The 25,317-nt window shown below is 34.7% G+C and overlaps 2 protein-coding genes across 2 annotated transcripts; both read right to left on the reverse strand.

Moving 5' to 3' along the window:
- Positions 1-241: 241 nt before the first annotated feature.
- Positions 242-17,016, reverse strand: LOC126688822 (kinesin-like protein KIN-12C). Its single transcript, XM_050383687.1, has 36 exons — positions 16,269-17,016; positions 16,015-16,170; positions 15,011-15,094; positions 14,803-14,922; positions 14,577-14,690; positions 14,400-14,492; positions 14,146-14,306; positions 13,999-14,073; positions 13,485-13,572; positions 13,319-13,377; positions 13,172-13,235; positions 13,011-13,076; positions 12,757-12,924; positions 12,553-12,657; positions 12,022-12,257; positions 11,871-11,940; positions 11,710-11,763; positions 11,579-11,637; positions 9,718-9,784; positions 9,565-9,624; positions 6,672-8,637; positions 6,508-6,578; positions 5,035-6,342; positions 4,806-4,913; positions 4,140-4,303; positions 3,960-4,032; positions 3,767-3,841; positions 3,253-3,492; positions 2,932-3,030; positions 2,774-2,848; positions 2,638-2,696; positions 1,713-1,824; positions 1,478-1,591; positions 1,183-1,257; positions 916-1,045; positions 242-554 (listed from the first exon to the last, which is right to left on the reverse strand). The coding sequence occupies exons 1-35, from the start codon at positions 16,851-16,853 to the stop codon at positions 983-985; spliced, it is 7,086 nt and encodes a 2,361-aa protein (XP_050239644.1). The 5' UTR covers positions 16,854-17,016; the 3' UTR covers positions 242-554; positions 916-982.
- Positions 17,017-22,082: 5,066 nt separating this feature from the next.
- On the reverse strand, positions 22,083-24,900 carry LOC126688824 (uncharacterized). The gene is made up of 2 exons (XM_050383688.1): positions 23,977-24,900; positions 22,083-22,484 (listed from the first exon to the last, which is right to left on the reverse strand). The coding sequence occupies exons 1-2, from the start codon at positions 24,764-24,766 to the stop codon at positions 22,384-22,386; spliced, it is 891 nt and encodes a 296-aa protein (XP_050239645.1). The 5' UTR covers positions 24,767-24,900; the 3' UTR covers positions 22,083-22,383.
- Between the last annotated feature and the right edge of the window lie 417 nt (positions 24,901-25,317).

The raw sequence follows: 25,317 nt of genomic DNA on the forward strand, positions 1-25,317 counted from the left end.
GACTAATTCTTACAGGGATTTTTGTGTCTGACTTAACATTGTCAGTTTTTGCTCATTAGTTTGAACTTATGCAGCCTGGAAGCTGTTGGCGTTTGTTGAGCTAAATGCATTCATAATCTGCATTTGTTGTTTTTTGAAAGGGTGAAGGCTTGAGAAAGATAATCTGGTTGCTTGCTGCCAACTCGCTTAATCTTCTAATTCAGAAATTTGAATCCTCTATCACACACAACATTACAGGTCATTTGCAGGTGGTAAACAGTTGAAACTTTGTTGCCAGGCTTTAAATATTCAAATACAAAGATTATAATATTTACATTCAATGGCGTGTATAGTAGAAAATCAAGAGTTTCAATTGAAGAGCACATGCTTTCCCCCCGTCCTAGTTAGGATAATCAACAATGAACTCGCAAATCACACTTATGATGAAAAGAACCACCAAATTAATCCAATTCACTCATCCAAAAATTAAATTAAAAAGAGGAAATAACATTTACAACTTAAACGTTGAGAGCCTGCCTTCTAGTTCGCATGGAAATGTACCGCTCACTGATTATCTGCACAGAAATGGAACTCTTAAAGGAAGATATATGTTTTGTAACCTGCTCAGCGTGCAGTGTTGATATTTTATTCCGGTTATCTTGAGAATGGATTTTCATTTTACATCAGATAAATTATGAAATTTTACAGATAAAAAGCAACGGAGCATCCAGTCCAAGGTTGGATCGATTGGATTCTTTCATTTTATTTTATTTTTTTCTTTTTTAATTTGTAAACCTAACTTGCAGGGATGGTGAATTTTATATACCAAAGAACAAAAAACCAAAGTTATCAAATGAAGAAGTGTGTAATGATCAAAGATAATTAGGGGTAGTAAGCTGCTTCCGTGAAGATTATGCATTATCGTACAGTTATTACCTTTCAATCAATCAAACCGGGCCAGGTCTTAGATACCACCTTCCTTTGGTAGACAATGTATATCAGTCTACGCACCTGTTCTATGGCCGTCCACACAAGCCCTGTGCGTCCTGGTCAACATCATGAGTTCCTGAGATTGATAGAATGTACCGAAGGAAGATAAAAAGACGTAATTACATTAGCAACTGGGGTTATATGAATCGCCTATCTTTTGTTTCTAATTCCATGTCCACTGGACCGGCGATACTGAGCAATTTCATCATTTACATGAGAAAGAAGCTTTTCAGAATGAGCCAGCCTTTTAGTGAAATCACCATCACCCGGTTTCAATGAGCTGTTGTCCTGTAAGATTTAAAAAAAAAAACTTCAATGCATTAGTTGTTAGTCCGTTATGGTGAAAATGGTCGGAAAGATGGCCAGGAGTTTAACAACTTTAATGTATTAACCAGTCTCCTCTACAAGGAAAACCAAAGTTCAAATCTCCATTTTCTCAGATGTTGTAACAATTGAATTATCAAAAAAATAAACAAATAAACAAACCGTCATTAACAGATAATCTTACACGGTGGCTCTTTGAGGACAGTTGAGTTTGCTGTTGCATACTAGGTGCTTCAAGAAGTGATTTTACCATCTCATCCAGTTCTGCTACCCTCCTCTTAAGATTGTTCTTGTCCATCTACAAAATAAAGTAGCAGAAAGAATGGGATAATCATAAACTTCATCTACAGAAACTAAACTATCAGCTAAATCTATCAATTCAAGGTTACAAGTTAAGTGGTTTACAGTAATTATCCTACCTTTAACATCTCATTCTGTGCAGAGAGCAATTGATCCCGCTCTTGGAGTTGCTCTACATTCAGCTGGAAAGTAAATATATCTGCTTCTTTCTTATTTATCTCCGATATGCAACTACAGCAACAAGACATACATTGAAACCAACTAAGAAGATGGTGCAAGATAATGAAATCATTAGACTTTCTACTGAAAAGAAAAATGTCAGCTTTGGTGTCACGTAGGAAGTCTAAAATGATAAGAGCAACAATTGTAAACCCTAGGGACTATTAACATCAGTTGTGTTTCATTGACACCTCAAAGGAGTCAAGTAACACAATTGTGCCAAACACAGGTGTCACTATGATATGTGTCCAGAGAGGTGTCAGTATGAAATGCACCCTTAGCTTCGTCTTTACTCATGTCTGACAGGCAATGCTCCATGGAAATATCTTACTCTTCGGTAATTGGTAGCATATATAAGCGTGCCTTTGACGACAAGAGTAATCTATTGCCTAGAAACATGTCTACCAAGTTCCTGTAACATATACCAAGTATATAACACGAAGGGAAAGACCTAGTAAAACAACGATTTAGAAATGGGCAAAAGATAATTAAAGCTAAACATTGCACTGGCCATTATATGACATGACTAGATCATTTATATCGCCCTTCATAAAAACATGGGAGATTCCAGTTGATAGTCACAGACCCGGCACGGTTTCCTTTGACAATTAATTCAAAACTTTAACCAACAAAAAAGGGTGCACTAGTAAGTGACAAGGTTTTCTAAATATGGAGTTAGATCAAACATAATTCCTTGTCATTGACCTTTTTTTTTCTCTAAGATGAACTTTGAGTTATTAGATAATCTGCTTCTGGATTCCCATTTTGATATTATAGGCAGCATATGTAATACAATTATATACGAGTGGACTTTCAGAGTCTAACCTCTCTCTTTCCTCAAGTAGATCATTAATCTGCTTTCTCAAATTGAGATTTTCTTGCTCCTAACACAGCGAGCACATATATTAGGACTACGACTAAACCAAATGAGTGATAAATCAAAGGTTTTTCCTATAACCACCTTTGCCAGGAATTCTTCTGTTTGCTGATGAGCCTCCTCCACTAACTTTTGAACCTGACACTGGTCTATTAAGTTCTACAATGCACCAAACAGAAAGCAAACAAATGAGAAATGCAGCTATTAACATTCACACTTCAAAATACAAGACTAAAACTTACTGCATAGTTAGTCATGTCCAATTTCACACCAAGTAAATCCCGAATGACATCATGTGTCATGCTTTCTGCTGCAGCCAGCCTTGTATTCAGCATGCATATCTGCTTCCAGCATAGATATAATTAACACTCTTTTAAAGGGAACATATATAAATGCATGATATGGTTAAGTGCACTACAGGGGTGAGAGTGTGAGAGAGGATCTTTGTTATAAGGATGAATTGCTAAATAGAATAAAACCACCTAAGAAAATGGCCCTGCCAATACCAGCAGGTTATTGCGGTGGTGTTAACAAATCTATAGAAAGGAGAAAGATTATCAAACCTCTTTCTGCCGACTTGCCACCAATGCCTCTAACTCCTCTATACGAAGCCTGGCCACTGACAATTCCTGATCCTTTTCCAAATTCATCTGCTGAACCAAATTTGAAATGCATCTGAATGGTGAGCTGGAGCCCCTTGTCCTAGTTGTGTTTCTCTCACTTTTATCTATTGTTGCAGCAATTGATGTTGAACATGACATATCAGTTTTTACTTCATGAACCATGGCCTCCAGAGTCTTGTACTGTAGAATTTGTGCATAGAGATAGTCAGTCAAGATAAACATGTAAAACATTCATTTACAATGAACAGATTATTGAAAGTCAACATCTAATTTAAACACTAAGATATATGCTCAAGGATGTCAGTAATTGGAAAATGGCTGTTTTCTGACTAACAAGTATACGAGATATTGGCACAGGGCGATTAACTTTGGAATCCTAAGATATATACCCAAGGATATAAATCAAACCGATTCCATGCTATTTTAAATTTAGTGCGAGTGTCCAGTATAGTACCTTTTGTTGGTACTGGGATGCCTGGGCTTCAGCATGCAATACAAGTTCAGCGATGTACTCTTTGTATTGTTTGATCTTCACAATAGTCAAAATCTCAGTGTTAGAGCAGAGAAAGCAGATGATGTAATATAGTGTTCTACAATTCAAAAGACTTCTAGTGACAATTAAAAATACTAGCAAGTTAGAAAAGCACCTCTTTGTCCCGTTCTCCTTTTTCCTCTTCAAGAAGTTTTATCCTTTTCTGTGCCTCATGAATTTCTAGTAACCTACAATACAGCTGTCTACATCAGAATATTTTCTTTCTTTCAATCCAAGGGAAAGTAAACGCAAATAAGAAATATTCCAAATCAAGGAAGAAAGCAGCATTACTGACCTAGATATATGCTCTTCAGTGTGTTCAACATTACTGTTTCCTGAATCCACATTCTCGGTGAAGTTCTCAACAGATGCCAATCTCTGTCTCAAAGCTTGGAGTTCCAGTTCCAGCGAATCTCTGATCAATCGATGCCTTTCCACCTCCTCATCCATTTCATATACCTAAGGGGGGAAACATTCCACACCAGTTGCATAAGAAAATTTTACTAGAAATCAGTAGCCAAGACAGCCAAAAGTGAGCACACACACATATATCGTAAGTGACGTACACAACTGAGACTATGCCAGTTTGCATGCAGCCAAATGTACTTCTAATACAACTTTTAATAGCTGTTCATCAAAGCTCTGGGATAGATAATAAGACTTTTTTTTTTTTTTTTTTAATAAAGAAAATGGACGAACCTGAGTACATGGGAAGTAAACAATGCAACAAATTAAGAGTAAAAACACAAATATTTAGGAACTCTAAAAATGAAGAACAACAATCCCCAATATCCCTCAACCGCTCAAACAAAGATCTAAAAAAGAAGAGTTTCAAATGAAGCTAAGATGCTTAAATCCCATCAAACTATCTAGCATGGATTCCCTCCAAATAGACCACATTAAACATAGAGGAATAGCATTTACACATTAGATGAAAAGAAAATAATGCATTGGAACAAACCTTTTTCTCCAATACATTTATGGTACACTCGAGCTCCTCAACAGAATGTTCTAAAATCTTAACTTCCTCTTCCTTTTGTTCAGCATATACTTTACTTGCCTCTGACTCCTACAAAATTAAATTCCAGATCAACCCAAGAGAAAATCCACATGCATATTCTTAATAAATAAATTTTAAAAAGAGTGTGTGTGTGAGAGAGAGAGAGAGAGAGAAGTCCCTAAACACAAACCTGGCGAGCTTCAACAGCAATAGCTTCCTTTTCATCAGCAAATGCATAAGCCATCTCAAGCTTATCATTCAACGATTGGACTTCTTCATAAAGTTGGTCTCTTTCACTAATAACCCTCCTCAAATCATCTTCAATGCCTTTAACCAAAGAGATTGATTTTTGTTCAGCTGAAGAAGTTAAATGAAGAATTTCTTTTTCCAAACCTTTGACCACCTGCTTTTGTTCATCCAATAGCTCTTCGGTTTCAGATTTTTTCAAATAGAAATCTTTTAAAAGCACCTTCAACTCAGCATTTTGATCTGAATAACTGCCTATCATTTCTTTAGCCTGCTCAAGATCAGAATTTGATATAAACAAAGCCTTTTCAGTATCAGCTAGATGACCTTCAAGTTTCCTATATTCAACCAGCAACTCATCAAGCTGACTAGTTTTCATCTCTAGCTCATGTCGAACTTGACTTAAAGAAAATATTAGCTTTTCAGTTTCATCTTTGATATCCATTGTAGTGGAGGCTGATTCCTGCAACAATGTAAAATCAAAAAGCAAACCTTCTAATAAAACTTTTTTCCGTTTCAATTCTTCTTTTAGTGCCAAGTTCTCATAAATGAGATTGTCATCAGATAATCCCAGTTCTTCCTCTTCCAACTTCCTGACTATTTCACTTCCATCTCTTTGATCCATGATTCTCTCACTGGCAATGTCATCCTTATCACTAGAGCAAATAGTTTGCAGATTTCTTGCTGGACAGCATTCTTGATGTTTGAATGGATACAAACCACGATGTGCATTAAAATGTGGGAGTTTGCTGACAAAGTCCCCTACATGGCACTGGTACAGCACAAACAAAGTTAGTTCTTTCTCCATTATCTTAGTGCAAATATCTTCTAGCGATGAACTGGAGTTTCTAACTAAGTACAGCATCTCCTGTCCCATAGATAAGGCATCAGAATACATCATGTTGAACCTCTCATCCACAGTCTTTTGCATTTGCGAAAGACACTCTTCAAGCAAAGAAAATGAGTTTGTCATCTCTGCCAAACCATAACTGATTTGATCCTTCAGTAATTCGTTCTCTCCTTCTTTCAAACGTATTGATGACTTAAGTTGTGCAACTTCTTCAATCAAGCTTGCTCTCTCTACCATCAGCTCCTCACCAGCTTGCTTCCACATGCCAGCCAATTGGTTTGCACTCTCATTTGCCTTCAGCAAAGCATTTAACATCAAATCAGCTTCTCTCATTGTAGCACGGGCTTCCTCAAATTTGGTTAAGAAGCTACTAGAATTGTTAATTTTCTCATCAGCAACTACCTGCACGTCAAGAAACATTGCACCGAGTAAGAGGTCAATGATCTTACCAATGAAAGTTTGATGAATTTGAGTAACAAAAATTTTGTTATTGGCCCTTGAAACATCTACTTTGATCTTATTTATGCAAATAATTTCATAAAGTAGCAGTTAGAAATTGATCTGTACCTCCCTTGTATTATAGCGACCTGCTTCAGCTTTCTCCATTCCCAACTTAATATATGGAACATGTATCAACTCTGCCATCCATCAGGAGTTTAATTAAGTCCCTTCCAAAATGTTTATTTCTAATAAAATATGTACAAATTCAAGTGGTTCAAGGAAAAATGTACCTTGTCGGATAGAACAATCTCCAACATCTGACTCACTGAGTAGTGTGGCTAACTGAACGTATAGTTTACTAAAAGCACAGAATGCCAACTCTAATTCCTTTCTCAGGCAGAATCGTGTTGCGTCATTCTGAACATTTGAAGACTTTGGTAGCTTCTTTGACTTTTCAGATTCTTGATCATCATACTGAACCACTGAGCCTCTGTCAACACTCAGGTCTGTCATATTTATCCCTGCAGGAACCCTAGAGTGGCAGGTGTATAAGATGTCATCCAATTGGATTCCTGAAGCAACACTTTCAGTTGAAAACTCTGAGCCAGAGACAGAACAATCAGCACTCCATGCTTCTGCTTCTATCAAATCTTCATCCACTGAGATACACTCAAACACATTTTCTTTTTTTTTGACGCAATCTTTAATAAGGTTCAGTACATCATTTGTTTCAGTAAGTTTATCCCTTATCTGATTCAGCATGTCATCCTGTTTCTCAAACTTCAGATATTTATCTGGTTTCATTGAGAGTGATTCAACTCTGCAAAACTGAGAATTTTTATGATTCTCTCTCAATTCCATATATATCTTCCTCATCTCATGAATCTCTTTCACCAAGTCTTGAACTGACTCGCTGTATGCAGTAGAAACTTCACAGACATCAATTTGAAGGGTAGCTATATGCATTTCTAGATCAGTATAAAATTCACAAATAGCATTCTCAGACTCCAATACTCCTAATCTGGCCAACTTCAGTTGATCCTTAACCTCCTCCAGTGCTAAAACATTAGTGTCAACCTTCATCCCTGAAAGCTTATGATTGCCCACATCAGTGGGATTAGCCAAATTTGATATTGTAATATCTTTCTCAATGTCATTTCTCTGACCATGAAGCAAAGCAGCACTAGCAGATTTTTCTGCTTCAGTAACATGATCCTTCTTGATTTTGTACTTTCTTTCTTGCATCTCTACCATGCTGGTGTTCTTATTTAACAGAATGCTTGAATGGATTTCCTGTTCAGTGCTCTCATCAGTATCCAGTTGCTGGAATTCATTTAAAGCCATTGTTGCTTCCTTCAAGGAATTCAACTTCAGCTCCATTTCAACAACCATTCTTTGTGCATCTTCCAAGCTTTTTTCTAAGAGTAGAATACTTTCTTCCTTCTCCATGCAAACCCTGGCAGCCCTCTCTACATGTTCACTAATGCAACAACTAGCCTGGGGAAATGAACTTGCAATACCTTCTATCTGACCAGAGGCATCTTTGAGGGATTTAGAACCATCCACAAGGAAGCTTGTTAGTTCCAAGGTTGCCCTTTCCCACTCCATACAAAGTGTCTTGATTTCCTCCTCTTTAGCTGCTATTGTGTTTCTTAGTCTTGTATTTTCTTGAGTCATGAAACATAACCTTTGATGTAGTTCCAACTGTAGAGCAGCAACATCTTCCTGCAAGTGAAGAATTGTTCTGCTAGTCTCCATCTCAACCTGTTCACAGACTTGTTCAATTTCATGCTGCTTAGACAACTGGAATGCCTGATCCTCTTGATATTGATTATTAAGTGATCTGACCTCCTCAAGGTCCCTAGTAATTTTGTCCAACTTGGCTTGCAGGGCCCTTCTGTCAATGTCTTCATTTCCCTCCATCAGCGAGCCCATGTTGCATATTTCTAAATTACCTGATGTCAGGAAATGACTTTGAAGTTCTGGTACAGATTGTTTGTCTACCTTGTCCTTGTTGATTACCATTTCCATAAGTCTTTGATTCTCCTCCTGTGTATGCTGCAGCCCAGTAATTAGATGGACCTGCTCAGACTCCATTGCTTTAATCAACAATCTAGCATCATTCAACTCCTTTTGAGTATAATCAGGCTGTGTTGCTGCATTCTGGTAAATCCTATTTTGTAAAGCCCCATCATCTGTCTGGGTATAAGATGCTGTATCATCTATGGAGTCACTTTGGATGGATATGTTTTCTTCCTGTAAATGTGGTGATTAATCATAAACTACAACAAAGAAGAAAGAATTGAAACATGTCATCCATGTAAGTCCCTCCCTTTAATACATCCCAAACTAGCATGCTTTCTAGCTTGTAAAAATATCTTCTGAGAAGTGAACAAAAAAAAAATTTATTCTGTCAAAACATCCAGGAAATTTATACATGGCATTTTCAGGAGATCATTTTTTTTAGTTTAAGACATAAAAGAATAATTATTGTCAGGAAGATAGAACATTTGTGGTCAGGCATGCGCAGAATTGTCTCCTTGGGCTATGAATCTTCTCTTGTCAACACGACCAAAAAAAAGAAAGAAAGAAAGCCATAGATTTCACGTGATTCATTTGCCAAAGAGTGCTAAGGCAATGTGATGCTATGTAAACAGTATGAAACTGTACATGCACAGAAAATGCAACAGCAAAGATTATGTCATCCATGTAAGTCCCTCCCTTTAATACATCCCAAACTAGCATGCTTTCTAGCTTGTAAAAATATCTTCTGAGAAGTGAACAAAAAAAAAAAAATTATTCTGTCAAAACATCCGGGAAACTTATACATGGCATTTTCAGGAGATCATTTTTTTTAGTTTAAGACATAAAAGAATAATTATTGTCAGGAAGATAGAACATTTGTGGTCAGGCATGCGCAGAATTGTCTCCTTGGGCTATGAATCTTCTCTTGTCAACACGACCAAAAAAAAGAAAGAAAGAAAGCCATAGATTTCACGTGATTCATTTGCCAAAGAGTGCTAAGGCAATGTGATGCTATGTAAATAGTATGAAACTGTACATGCACAGAAAATGCAACAGCAAAGATCATGTATTTTTCCAAAAGTTACCAGTTTCTGCTTGTGGAAATCTTTAAAAATTAATTGAACATCTCACTGAAAACAAGTTGGTATAATTTCTCACCAATGAATAATTATCTGTCTGCATAAATTCCTCATGATCCTTAGAGAAAGAATCTGTTACCTGCAAAAAGTGCAAAAGAAAATAAATCACCAAAATACAAAGGTTAAGCAACCTCAACAACCCTTCTTTCTATAACTCATCAGCTATACTTACAGAATCAGTAGTAGCTTGACTACAGTTCAAATACTTTCTAAGTTCTGTTCGTAAGTCATCTACTTCCCTACAGATATAAGCCAAACAATGTTAGACCTTCACAACTGCTCAAATTACTATCAGGAAGATGAAAAAAGTAATTAATGGAACCAAATGTCCAGATGATCAGCGCACTAAGTTGTCCATGTAAACTACATCAATATCCTAATTTGTTTAAGCCCAGTGTAAGGGCCATGTGTAGACACCCCATTTTGCAACCCTTTTTTTTAAATTTACACCTTTTTTAGCACTATGGGTAAAATGGTAATTTTACATAAGTGGAATTACTTGACCCTAAAATCCATATTTTAAGTGGTCATAGTACAATTAATAGTAAATTGGTCTTTTTGTGTGTTCAAAACAGTGTTAGATCTTTTGTTTTTTGTATGAATGATCCTATTATTATGAATGGTCTTATTTTGTGTTCAAATCACTGGTTATAAAACAACAAAACAACAACAACAAAGCCTTATTCCCAAATATTTTGGAGTAAGCTATGAATCCTCAAGAGATTAATAAGAGTCAGCCACATTTATTCTTTTCTTCCATTCTATTCTATCAAAAGTCATACTCTTTGTCTTTGTTACTTCCTTAATAATTGATGTGTCCTTTTTTACTACTTCTAAAGTTCTTTTTGGTCTTCCCCTACTTTTTTTGGTTCCCTCAACTTGAATCAACTCACTCTCTTTTATTAGTGCATTAGTTGCTCTCCTTTGAACATGACCAAACCATGTGGTCATACTTATTGAAAATGGGACTTTTTACCAATCATCAAACAGTTGACACTCTGGTAACTATAAGAGAGCCAATCTATTGAACCTTAGTGCCAATTGGCACTATAGTTCCAGATTTGCAATTTTTTTTTTTAAATTTCTATATGATTTTCTTTTTTCTGATTTTTGTGAGAGAAAATATGAGATAATACTACCAATTCTACAATTTTTGAGCTGTAAAATGAATTAAAATACTCCTCTCTGTAAATAGGAGAGGTATCCCAACTGAGAAGGGGTCCTAGTTTTCACTTATTGTAGTTTAGAGAATCCCCGGATCCTAGATTACCTACCTGCCCATCACCCGAAGCCATAAATTTTCTTTATTTTCTGCATATTGTTCATCACACACCTTTCCACAGCACACAAATCACCCTAGCATCCATAGGAATCAGCAATAAAGATCCAATTCAATTAGTTTTTTGGGAGTTTACATCAATCAACACTGCCATTGGAACAAAGATCTATCAACAAGCAACCATCTTCAAGAGAAGGTATATAAGAGGTGGAGGTTTCAAGAAAATGATTCAAGATCAAAAGACTGTCATAGGAGCGAGAAAGAGAGACATTCCACCCTGAGTTCGCCAATTGCTTATAAATCAAAAAAGTGCATGCATGTATTTTTCATTCCTTGTTAGTTAATTAGTGCTTTTATAGTTTTATATAATATGTTTGGTTCCTTATTATCATGCTTTGATAGTACCCAAAAAAAAACAAAACAAAAACATGCGTTGGAAATAGATTAGTTTCCACATGTTATTTTAATTTATGGTGATTATCATCTTAGATTTTTTTTTTTTTTTTTTAATGGTTAGTTGCAATTTCATGATCATAAATCATATGTTCATACATCATGTCTTTAGTCATATTAATTTGTTAGAGCTGTAGATACACTTGTTTAGTGGTATTTTCATGTAGGCCTTAGCTTTGGTATTTTGGGGCATTGCTACCCAATTTTAGTGGTACCCCCAATTTCCAAGCCCCCTGGAGAATGTTTTTGCTACAATCACTGATTGGAACATGCCTAAAATGAAGTATATTGATTTAAGTACCTGATCAGTTTGAAATTTGTATTCCTGCAATCTTCCAACTCCTTTATAGTACAATTATTCTGCAGTTGAAAAGCACAAATATTAAGAAACATAACAAATTCTATATGATTAATTCAAAAGTCCGTGTCAACCTGATTATCGTTTCTTACAGAGGATGTAAGCTTTCCTTCTAGCGCTTCAAGAAGCTGCACGTTGAAAATGGTAAAGACAGTTATTAAAGGATCAACAAAGGGTTTTTGCTATTGTAAGAAAGAAGAATAGAAGAAAAGGGAATGAAAAGATCTTCATAGACCTTATTACGTAATTCTGAAACTTCAGCTAGCAATGTTTCTCGCTCTCCTTGTTCATAAAAATTTTGGAACCTGACATGTGAAAGCTACAAGGTGAGTCCTCAGCATCCAAAAAAGAGATGGAGAGAATAATATAATGCACTACAAAATTACAGTTGGAGTTGCTCTTGAAGTCTGATATTCTCCAGCGCAAATCGGGTCAATTCTGGATTCCTATCAGTCCTTGCATGAAGCAACTGAATCTCTTCTAGTAAAGCCTTATTTTCTTCCTCGAGATATGTGTCAAAAGACAGCTTTCCATGCACAAGCAACTCAAGTTGTTTAATTTTCTCCTCGCGAAACCTTAGCATCATTTTAGTATGTTGAGCATCCTCTTCCCTTTGGCAAGCCTACAAAATATGCCACAATAATTTACATAATTGTCCATGAGATTAAGCATGTGACAAACCTGAGAAATATTGTGTGTTTGGGAATAGATTATAAGCCAGCTTTTTGCTTTTTAACTTTTATGTACAGCTTTTTAAAACCTCATTTTTTCTCGCTTTTTCAAAATACAAGTATACTTTAGCATACTTTTAGCAAAAAGCTAAGTAAGATGTTCTCAAACGGACACGAATCATCTAATCATGTCCCATATTTTTCAGAAATAGGAAAATGTAGGACTGCTGAATATAACAGATATACCAAGTGGTTGACTTGTTCAATTTCAGCCTCTAACTTTCGAACTGCAGTCTCTGCCATTTTTTCTCTCCTTAGAGCACCAACTAAAGTAGCTTCCATGCATCTCATCTGCTAGATAGATTTAAGACAGCCGCCCATACTTATATAATACAAATCTTAAGAAAGAGAGAGAGAGAGAGCTAACTATAATGTATACATCAACATTACCTTTTTGCTTTGAAGACTATGTATCTTATGATTATCAGTCGGATTTCTTTCTCCTAAAGAGTCATATTCCTCAGACAGCTCATTCAATCCAGATTCTTCAAAAGGTGGAATACATCTTGACATAGACCTTGTAAGGTTATTATGCTTCATCAGAATGGATAACTGGCCCTGTTTGAGTTTAGAAATGCCTCAGTTCTACTAAATAGTGAACGGCCAAGATAAAACTCTCACAAATCTGCAACTATTATCCATACCTTTAACTGTTGGATTTGCCGCTGCAGTGCTGTTACATCACCTGAAGCATCTTCATTCACTTTAGCCTAGAAAAGGATGAAAAACAGTAAATTCAAAACTCAAATATTCCTAAACTTCATTGGAAACAGTACACAGATGTAATTGCATTTAAATTAAGTACATTGTTCTGAATAAGCTTGGCACGCTGGGCAAACTTCAGAGTGCTTAGTGTTTCATTTGCAGAGCTGCGAGGAAAGCAAAAGTTTTGTTAAGAAAAAAAAATACTACAGATAAAAAGAATACACTGAGTTCAAGGAAGGAAACATACCAAATAGATGGGCTGACATTTGCAATAATTGTTGTTTTTGAGTTTCCTCCCAGAGAATCCTGCATTCACAGTTGTAGACAATATGAGCTTCTAATATAAGGTAGCAACTAGCAAGATAAAAGAGTACACATAATTAGTAGGTTCATTTTCAGTTTTAGAGCTTAACCTGAAGTAGAAATGTGAGCCTTGAATCTCTGTAGGGAACATGTCTATGCTTCCCGTGCGCTAAATCCACTAAAGACATTATCACCAAGCTAAAAGTACAGAACAAAAATAATTCAGGTTAACCAATTATAGAATGAAACTCTTACACATTAGCATTAAAGACTTCTTAAGACTAGATTCAGCATATATCTTAATTTGATCAATCACAAGAAAGGTTTTGTTTGCAGAGATTCATCCCGGAAAGCTATTGGCTGGCCAGCTCGAAGATTATATTCAGCACTATCTAGCATTTCTTACAAAGTTGAAGGCCAATGTCCCCCACCAAATAAATTACAGCACAAAAACAATAAATTTATTTCCAAGGCAGGCATTTCAGATAAAAATGCTTAGCAACACACTCCAAAAGACTGTATACTATAAAGGTGCTGCATGTGACAATGGAAAGAAATTATTGCAAGACACTGCAATGTATTTAGAGCAAATCAACTGAGACACTTGTTTTTTCAGTTAGTTACCCAAGAGTTGACAAAGATTTATTTATATTTGCTGCTTCTTTCAAACGATCTCCCTCTGCACCAGAGCTTTTCTGCCTGAATCAGTAAGCAAGTCAGCGTAGCTTTGTAGAAAAAAACAATGGTAGAACTGTTGTGGAATGTAGTTACCTTTCAGAACCAGCTAGATCTACTAAATTTAACCTTGCAAATCTGAAGTGAGTCATGGAATCTTTCTCCCAGCAGCTTTCAATAATACAGGTAAAAACACTGTGGGAGCGGCTGCTCTCACTGTTCATATGAGTCGCTGCCATTTTCCTGTTTGCAGCACCCTGTATTTGATATAATTATGCCAATCACGTTTGTGACATAAAATGTGATAGAATAACAACATTTAAGCAACAAATTTCACCAGAAATTCCCACCTGTAACAGAAGTTTGACAACATCATTAACAGTCCTCACATTATGCTCTGTGAGGTTTTCAACATATACCCCTTTTTTCAAGTCTTCTCTGAGCTGTAACAGGAGAATGAGTTTGATAATGCCCATTGAATGAAAATGTAATGAAAAACATCAAACATGTGGACAGATATACATTACTTGCAGATTAGTTGATGAAGGCTCCAAAAGATCTGTTATCTGCTCATTATATATCTCTAGAAAGGAACATTTGCAGCTATACTTCAGCTTTTCATCCCTTCTGCTTTCTTCTTCCTAAATGAGTTCTAGTTAGATATTATACCATAACTAAAAGAACACCATAATCCACATTAAACAAGCATGAATGGTCAAATCATGAAAAACAGTAGAAATGTGAATATCGCACCTCTCTAATTCTAGAAAATAAATATTCAAAAATGCGTGGAGTTATCCCGCAATCTTCATTGAGATTTCCCTCCATCTCATATATCTCGCCCATCATGGTATATGTTTTGCCACTTCCTGTCTGCAGAAAAACACTGCGAGCTTCAACATCTTGTTCTATGATAAGTTGATAACAACACAAACAATCAGGAAAACCCATCATCACATACCTGACCATATGCAAACATGCAGCTATTATAACCAGACATGCAATTCTCCACCATGGGCAGTCCAGCAACCACAAACAGGTTTTCCTACACCAAAATTCATGCCAGACAGCACATAAGCATCCAAATAAACTTTCACTCATGTTCCTTTTAGTTGCTAAGAAAATAAAGGAAAAGAAACTAACAAACAAAAAAATATGAAGCTCAAGTCTATCTGATATAGGAAAAAGAAACAAAACAAACAATATCCTCCACTTGATTGATCTTAATACAACTACAGCTAAGTTGAGCCCAATTTGCCATATTTTAGAAATCCAAAACAAAATAAAGCCGAAGAACTAAACAGCTTCCTTTCCACTTCATACATTGGTACAAACTTCAGTTAATATTTCTGGAACCCAAAACAACTTCACACCAAAGAATTAAAATACTTTCCCTTTAAAATACATTATACACACAAGCAAACAGATAAATTTTCAAACAATACCTATATTGTTAGAATACTATAGGAAAACTATAGATACTGTGGACCATTATTTTGTACAGAACCACAGGCATGGAACCCTCTGGTTTTGCGTATTCCTAGTGACACAACATTATGCACAATTTTCTAACAACTCGCTAAGGTGACAAGTTGTGATTAAAACAACATCACTTTCATATGGACCCGGAACCACTAACACCACTTTATTATGCATCAATCATAACATGCCACCTCATCAATTGTGAAAGTCATGAAATTTTTTGTCTAACTAAACTTTTTTCTTAAGTGTTGTGCCTTAAGCTCTTCAATTAAATTCAACCACGTGGTAGCATTGACCAACGAACCACGTGGTTGAATATAACTATCTTTTAAAAAGATGACATCGTTTTTACTGCATTGATCAATACAACCATGCACTTGAATTCAATTGAAGAACCTAAGCGTCCACAATATATATAGTATTCCTTTAGCATTTAAACATAGATTTTACAATTCTATATATAAACATGGATTATAAGAGCACCTGTGATATGGTCTCGCACGCTATGTGATCAAAGGTAAATCTGGTTTCAGGATGACCAAGCCACACCAAAGTCTGCGCACTCTCTTGCCTTAAGCACTGACCGAAACCTTGCGAAACTCTCTCCATAGCACTCAATGGTCGAATTCGTATCAGCACCTGAATCCAACAAACCACACATCACAATCACAATCACAATCACATCCACACCAACCTCTACAACACATAGAATTTAGTTCAGAATTCATTTCACAAACCTGTACATTGTGATCTGTCCAAAACGAGGGGTCTTGAACGAGCTCGAAATGTTGAACTTCCACTGGAAATTCATAATTAGAAACCGAAGTGTTTGAAATTGAAACCCTTCTAGAAACCCTAGAGGAACTCCCTGCTCTACCTCCATTGTACAAATTCCAAGCTCTGCTGCTCAAATTACAAGCTCCGTTAGCTCCACCAATCGAAGGCCTCGAAACGCTCTTCGCCGGAGTACTCTGCGTTGAGTTCGGCTCCGACTGTGACTTCGTTCCGGCCCGAGCCGAAACCCTAGGAGTCACGTAACTGTGACTCGCATTTCCGACTCTATCTGAAGCTTCAAGCTTCTTATCCAAAGCCCGAGTTGATCGAACCGCTTCGAGCTTGTGATGAGAATCGAAATCGGAGTCGTGGAAATCCTTTTGGGACTGAGATTGCGATGGATCCTGAATCGTGTTCAGAGGAGATCGTGGAGGTGGAAAGTGAATCGGATTCAACGAAGTTTCGAATTCGTTCTCGTTTGACTCGGGGTGTGTGTTCTTCGAAACGTTTCGAGCTACGAATCGAGAAGTGGAGGGTTCTTTGGACATGTTGGAGCTCGAAAATTTTTGGCTAAAAAGAAAAAGAGTGGCTGAGTGGTTTTGAAATTGAAGCTCGAACTAGATCCATGAAGAAGAAGGAAATGGAGGATTGAGAATGGGACAGTGTCAGCGTGTTAAAAGGTGAAAGCTCAGTGAGTGACAAATAAATGAGAGAAATAGTATAAGCCCGCTCGTATTTCAAATTTAAAGTGATGGTTTTTTGTAAGTTAGCCGCTGGACTATTGAGAATACTGAATTGACCCCCAGACGGATTTTTTTTTTTTTATTGGACAGATTTTGTAGGTTAAAGTTATTTTATTTATTTATTTTTTTAAGAAGAAATACTAGAAACTTTATTGAAAAAAAAACTTAGCCATTATTGGCTAGAAGAACATCATAAAGGTGTGGAGAAATATCCTCCATCCACATCGATAAACCTCTAACATGTCTAGCATGTTTAGTTAAATTGTGAGCTGCAAAATTGCCTAGTTTACAGGTATGTAAAAAACAAACATGCGTAAAAGTATCTAAGGATGGTTTCACTGAATCAATAAAGTTAAATTAAACCGTTAAAGTTTTATATATATATATATATATATATATATATATATATATATATAAATGCAATATAATTTTAGCTTATGAAGACTACTTTATAATTATTATTCTTTATTATCAAGTCAAAGATACCAATTGTTTTTTAGCATAAGCAAAGTTTAAACCCTAAATCTCTTATTTGACAACGAAAAAATTTATCGGACTAACTGAAACCCACCTTTAAAGTTACATTCAAATCTTTTTATTTTATTTTTATAATCTAATAATTACAATGTGAGAAGAGGGATTTAAAATTTGAACCCTTACCCTTAGACATTTCCGTTGAAAATACTAACAAGTACTAATTAAGTTAGAAAGCTCATGATTATTTAAATCATTTGTTAAACAATGGTTGTTTTTAGCTCTTTTTTGAAAAATAAAATGCAACACACAAATGTGAATATCAAATTTAGCCTACATCAAAATAAAATTCCTTTATTAAAAATCCATTGGCATCTTACACATGATAATACATAACAATTATTATCGAACAAAACATAAGTTCATTTAATATATATATATATATATATATCAAACCATACAATTACGTTTAAGCACGTGCCAATGATTGAGATATATATATATATATATATATATTTTTTTTTTTTTCAAATAATATACTTTATAACTCATAATTAAATATTTAATATTTCATAACCTTGTTCAGATTAAAGAATGATTAAAATCATCTACAAGTCCATGAGTAACTCTAATGTTAAGTTCTTAAAATTTTATTCATTAATTGTGAAATCCACTCAATTAGTGGATTAGATTTTGCTATACCATGAATAATTTCAACATGTACAAAAATATTGCCAGTTAATATTGGTTTTCAGTATACTCCCCTCAAAAACATAGCAATTTTCAATCTACTTATTTCCCAAATGATACACAGAAACTATCCTATAAACTCAATAGGCATTTTACAAGACCCTTTTAACAATATGGTGTGTGGTAGTGGTTGCAATTTCTTACACTGGCATGACACTCTGACAAGGGTGAAAATCTCAACGTTAATTAGTGTCACAAAAAGATTAAAATAGTAAAAGATGTTAAATGAGAATAATTACTTCAATCATAAGTGTAATAGTGCCCCCTCAAAAAAAAAAAAGTGTAATAGTGGGCCATTGATGAATTCAAAGTAAGCTATGATTACAACACTAATAATCTAATACTAATAAGTTGTAACGTTATGGACTGATTTTGAAAGAGTTTTGCAAAAGGAATAAAGAGGATGGGGGATTTGAATTCAAATGTTTGCTTATGGGTCCAGCATACATAAAGAACGCAGGCGCATTTGGCCAGCAAAACTGGGAAAGAGCAATTATAAAGATTAGAAAGTATAGAATAGCAATTCAATTTGATGATAATTAAAGAGTGGAGCAAGTGGGACTTACAGAAAAGTTAGTGGAATCTCGGACTGAAAGAAAAACAAATCATCGAGTACAAAATTTGTGAAAGTAAATAAGCTGACAGTTTCAACTTACTTTATCACTAACATTTGCAAGAGATCATTATTATAATGTCTAACTAAAATGAAAGGCAATAGGCTCCATTAATCTTTTGCTTTTTCTGCTGAATTGCATGGACTTCCACAAGAATCCCTAATGTTGTATTCGGCGGCTTGAAAAAAAGATATTAAAGATGGACTTTTATTCATTTCAAGTAAAATAGAGAAGATCTTTGAGGATTACCATTCATAGGCTGAGGCCCTAAACAAAGTAACTCGCAACTAAATGTCATATGGTTGTAGTGCAAAGATTTGCAAATAATTAAGTATCGTTTAAAAAGGAATCCAGAGAATATCCTATGAGCTTTGTTAAATTCCAAAAGTATGTGAATTATTCAATGCATTTGGTGTACTATATTATCTTCACACATGTAAGTATATCTCATACATGAGATTCATATTTATATGAGAATATGTAGTACTTCGAGTGTACCAAATAATTTCTCACAGTTTAGGCTAATCAATCTTGGCATGGCTGTCATTTGACATTGAGAAGTTGGAAAAGATCTTCTAGGTGCATATTACCCTTATGGGTCTTATCTATGCCCCCTCAAACTAATACATGGTGGTAACAAACCATTATGGTCTTAGTTAGCATAGATATGCCAAACCCACAAAGCTATATACATCATATGGAAATTGTCTATATACATGATTAGGATGTTTTAGGGTAGGTTTATCATAGAGTTTCCAAAATCTTACATGTACATTTTGAAATGAGTGAAATGTATTTGTTGTATTTTTCAATGTTTAAATAAATACCAAAACAATGATAATCATGTTTTTAAGTACCAAGATGAATAGAAAAGATTTAAAAAAAATCTACGATGGAGTACTTTGAGAATTCTTTTTTTTATCATTTAGAAAAGAGTGCTTTAAGAATTCTAAAGGATCTTAATGTCATCAATAATGAAATATAACAGTGTAGTTCCATGAAACTTGTAGTTTCAGTATGACACTCTTGAATAAGTGACTGTTTACATAATCCAAAGAACTACTGATCCACTTAATTAAAAGAGGAGAAGTATAAGATGCAGGACGTTTCATTCTCACAACTGATATATTCTGAATGCAGAGCTAAGATGTATATAAGACGTTTTCTGTTTTTTTTCCCCCTTTCAAAAAAATATTGAACTGATCGAAAATAGTTTTTAAAAACCCTTTAAAAAAGCCCTTAAGTTCGTGAAGGCTAATTTTATGACATAGAATTTACAAGAATCATCACGACTATCTGATTTTTAGATTCTTGAATCGTCACTACTGTACCATTGTATATTTGTATGTGTCCTTATAAATAAGATGAACTTTTACTGTTTAAAATCTAGCCGTTATTGTTTATTGACTTTATTCTGTTAGAGTCTACTACTTTTAACTTTTAAGTTTTAACTTACTAGAGAGTTAACGCTTCAAAGTCTACTGCTCAGAATAGGGGAAGAAAAAAAGCTACGTGTGGGTCATGGGTGGCAGTGACATGGTTAGTTCAAGAAAAAATTTATATAGATGTAGAAGTGTCAAGTGTGTAATGTTCAAGTATCAAGTATGAAATCAGTGAGCTGTATACTTCAAACTTGGTGTATGATTGAAGACCTGGAAAGAAGGGAAAAACATTATTGGAGTATACCAGTGTGGTGCCAGGCAAGGACTCTCTGATAGTCAAGGGTGGCCCAACATTATTTGGGCTCTAAGGTGAAAAATTTATGTGGGACTTTTAACATGTAAATATTAATTAAACAAAATTATTTAATACTAATTAAATCTAGATTAATTTGATACATTAAATACATAATTTTTTTTTCAAAATACTAAGCATTTTTAATACATACACACGGGAAGAGGGGAGAATGTTTTTTTTTTAAAAACTTACAGTAGTATATATCCAAAAAGGTCTAACTCTTGGATACACAACATAAATTTTAAATCTCTTTTACTCACACTTGACTAAACTAATGTCAATTTCATATAGAGAATTTAATATCAAAGTTGAACCATAAATATTAAGAAAAAAAATAAAAATATATTACAATTAAAAAAACACTTTATTTTGGATATACAGCAATACATAGTTAAGTAAAGTTAAAATCTAATTTTTAATTTTATATCTTGTTTTTAAGAGAGGGAGATAGATATTATTTGGTGTGCGTTTTTGTAGGATACCAATTTATAAAAATTAAAGTCTCAAACTATTAAGGGAGATTAATCCATAATTGATAATTTAACACATTTGCAACATTTATTTGAAACATTTTAGAGTTTCAATTGGGTTAGGGTTCTATTGGTCTCGTACATTAAGAGTCCTAATAGAAATGAAAAGGAAAAATGCACTTAAATCACTATAAAATCTTCACAATATGATGTGACATTGACTCTCATTAATGAAATTCATCAATCTAACTAATGAGTGTTTAACCACTTTTTTTTTTATTAGCAACATAGCAATTTGTAAGTTAATAGTAAAATTTGTAGTATCTTTAACATCACTAATATAAAAAATGCACAACATTTATATATAAAAAAAAATTATAAAAATTTGGGTCTTTAATCATTGGAAGTGGATGGAGCCTTTTCTCTAAGGAGATTTTTTTTTTTTTTTTTTTGGGGGGGGGGGGGGGGGTGTGGGGCCTGAGGCATAGGCCTAACTTGCCTAAGCCATGGGCCGGCCCTTCTGATAGTTAAGTTAGAATTCCCTCAAAATCTTCATGTATTCTCAAAGTGCAAGAGTTGGTAAATTTCTCACTTACCTTTGATTTGATAAAGTCTAATCTTTTATATAGAGGATCATGAGTAGGTCTCATTGTTTTGTGTCACTCTCCTCAAGAGAAAAGTGTGGACTTAGTGAGGTGAATGAGAGTGAGTTTTGGAGAATTCATTTCCACGTTCTAAAGTAGTAGACTTGTGTGATAAATTCCAAAACTGATGAATTAATGTAGCTAAAAATTACTAAGTGATAGAGATAAATTACTATGGATGATGTCATTACTTAGACAAGTACTTTGGACGATGGCTCATTTTTATTCTCCATCAAATCCAATACAAGTTTTCTTATAACTTAAAACCCATTTTTGTTCTATTGCTTGAATATGGTAATAAAGATTGATCATATTACATGATTCAAATATTCTAATTGAGACAACTTCTGAAGCGCAAATTTCAACACAGTTATTTATGACATTTTGGTGATGAGTTTCTCCCACAGAGTTCCCAGCCTTGTATGAGAAACAACATAAAAATGTACAAATCGAGTAGGGAAGTCATAGTAAATTCATGCGAATTCCCTTCTGCTAGCTACCTTTGCTATTTGGAAAGATTGCAAAACCCAAGCAAAGCATGTTCTCAATAGGTCCAAAAAGATATTACAAATTGTTTGCGCCCAAGCCCAACTCTCTCTCCCCACAACCCAAAAAAAAATCAAAATCAAATAACAGCGAGACATCATTATAAATTCATGCACAGAAATGTCCCCAGAATCAAAACAAATGCTTGGAATAATAACATCGGAGCATGACCGTGTCCCTCATCTGTAACACTGCCTGCATCTGAAATACAAAGTGTTGATAAATTAGCGAATATTCATAATAGAATCCTGTTAATGAGTGTCTTAAGTGCACATATTAAGAAATAATCAATATTCAATTACGAGCTGTAATACATATTTATCTAGAAAATAAACAAACTTTTCAATAATTCATTAGTTTGCACCTTGCACATACAAAATTACTAAGTTCACACAAGTGTATGTGTTTTTTTAATGATTGTACACAATATTGACTTTATTTTTAAAGAAAAAATATAAAAAATATTATTTAACAAAATATTAAATACCCTTGTGCTCTTAGTCACTTAATTAGTACAATTTTACAACCTAAAAACTATTTGGATTTGGGATGGGGAGCTAGTTAGCTTGAGCTGCAAAGGAAAATTGGCAAGTTACTGTTTACGTGTTGTGAAAATACGTATGGATGAAAAAGTATTGTGAAAATACGTGTTATGTTATTTAATCGAATTAAGATGTTTGTCAAAATAAAAGAAAAAATGGTTAAATTCGTAGTTTGAAACTTTACTTTGTACAAGTACAACTACTTTAAATTTCACTATTTTTTAGGACAATTTTTTCAAACTCTCTCATTTTTTAAAAACTAAAAAAAAAAAGTTATAACAAATATTCAACTTATTTTACTTTTTGTTGAAAGTGTATTAAAATATAATTGTACCTTGAAAAAATTTGAAAAAGTAATAAAATGTGAGGTTTTAAAAAGTTGTACATAAAAACTAAAAGGTAAGCTTATAAACTGATAAATGTCAATTGGACACTAAGTGTGCGTTTGGATATCGCTTATTTTGCTGAAAACTGAAAATAATAAAAAAATAATTTTTGGTTACTGTTCATTTGCCTTAATGCACTGTTCATATCCCATGAACAGTACAAGAGGCGTTGGTCAAAAAAGAAAAAAAAAAAAAAGCCAAAAACGCAGGCTCCTTGGACACAGACACCAATCCAAACGGAGCCTAAATGTTGAGTATGAGTAATACTATAGCTACAAATTATTTTACGAACTATTGATGTGACAAATTCTTATTGGTTCTAATATAGACCCATCACTGACATCATTTTTTTACTTACTAATAATCATTCACCATATTAGCAATTTGTAAAAAAACTGTAAAATAGTTTGTAACTTTAGCATTTTTCGTACACTAAGTACTAGAGTAGTTGGTCTCTTTGTTATGTGCAAGTGCAATCAGTAACTTTGTTTTAATAAAAATTCTTGTTCATAATAATAATAATTTAAGAAAATGACAATATATGTTTACATTGTACTATTAATATAAAATTTGCAAAAAATATATAATATTATATACATTTGCATAAAAGTGTACAATACTGTACGCATTTATTTAAAAATAATGTAAACTTATGTAAATTAAGAATTTTTCTTAACCTTCTCAAAAAAAAAAAAAAAAAATTCTTAAGAAAATACTAATTGTTCTATTTTTTTTTTTCTTTCAAATAGTTCCAACAGGCCTTACCACATTCTCTAGTAGCGTTCATAGAAGTTGAGCAAAGGCAGGAGAACCCCACGGTCTCAGTATCAAACCCACAAGTGCCACCAGAGTCTGCACACCTTTCACACCCAGTTTCCGCAACAGTGAACGAAAGCTTGATCCCATATACCCAATCCAAAGGTCCTATTCCCTTCAAATTATCACTATTAATCACCGTAGTATAATGCGTGCAATCCAAGATATTCATGCTCATGTACTTCACAGTATCATACCCAGTAAAACAACATGGTGGAGTACTATTAGTCAACAAATGGAACAATCTGAAAGCATTGCATGAACCATAAAGCTCGTCGCAAGAGTGACCCGAAAAGTTGAAACAAAGATTCTTGTAATGGTTAAGTACAGGAGAGTCAATGGAGCAATTGAGGAGTACAAAAATGGTGTCTGGTGAAGGAGGTATTATGACAGATTGAATGTCCGTCATAAGAAAGTCGTGGTGAGGTTGTAGAATGGAACATGTAGACATTGCTGGGTCATATACTACCATAGTTTTTTTGTCGTAGTCGATGGATTGGACTTTGTAGGCACCAGAAGGTGTTGTGAAGAACAAGTCAGTGGTGCAGTTAAACATGTGCCTGAACTGTGGTGCGCCGCAACCATCGTCGAGACCAAATGGGTACTTTATAGCAACGTTGCCACAGGAGGTACGGCAAGGGGAGAGAGAGAGAGTAGGGAGGATTTGAAGTTGTAATAATAGTAGTGTTAAGATTCGAAGCTTGAAGAATGGGGTGTAGGGTGTTAGTGTAGATTGCATTTTGATGCAATTTTATTTAATTTTCATGTAATGTAGGTAGAGTGTAGTAGAACAAAGAAGAGCAAAACGAGTTCAATCTGATGAGTAGGTTAGTGACTTTGGCACCAATGTGAGTGACTGTGAGTGTACAGAAAAAGGTAGTATCAACAGTCTCCGGAATTTACTCCATAATTGAAGACACTTTTTGACCGTTGGACAGGCTGGTGCTGGGATCCACGAGAAGAAAATTTGAGAAAAGTGATCAGATTTTACATTATTGATCGCATTTCATCGGGGCCTGTGACAAGCTTGCCATTTCTTTCAACTCAAAACAGGTTGGAGTCCAGGCTCCCAGGCTCCGTGTCCCCATGAGGCTGAAAAAGAGGATCTCCACCTCTCCCCTTTCAACTTTTAGTGGGGTGTTTGGTTTGTCAATTTCCATAACTCATATCTCCGTTTCCATAACTTATAACTCAAAAATGGTGGGACCCATAGCAAAAAGGTTATTTGGGAAGTCCATAACTCTGTTTCCATCACTCAATTTTCTGATTTTTGAGTTATGAGTTATGGAA

This window comes from Quercus robur, chromosome 6 (assembly GCF_932294415.1).
Source record: "Quercus robur chromosome 6, dhQueRobu3.1, whole genome shotgun sequence".
In the NCBI taxonomy this organism is placed as follows: Eukaryota; Viridiplantae; Streptophyta; class Magnoliopsida; order Fagales; family Fagaceae; genus Quercus; species Quercus robur.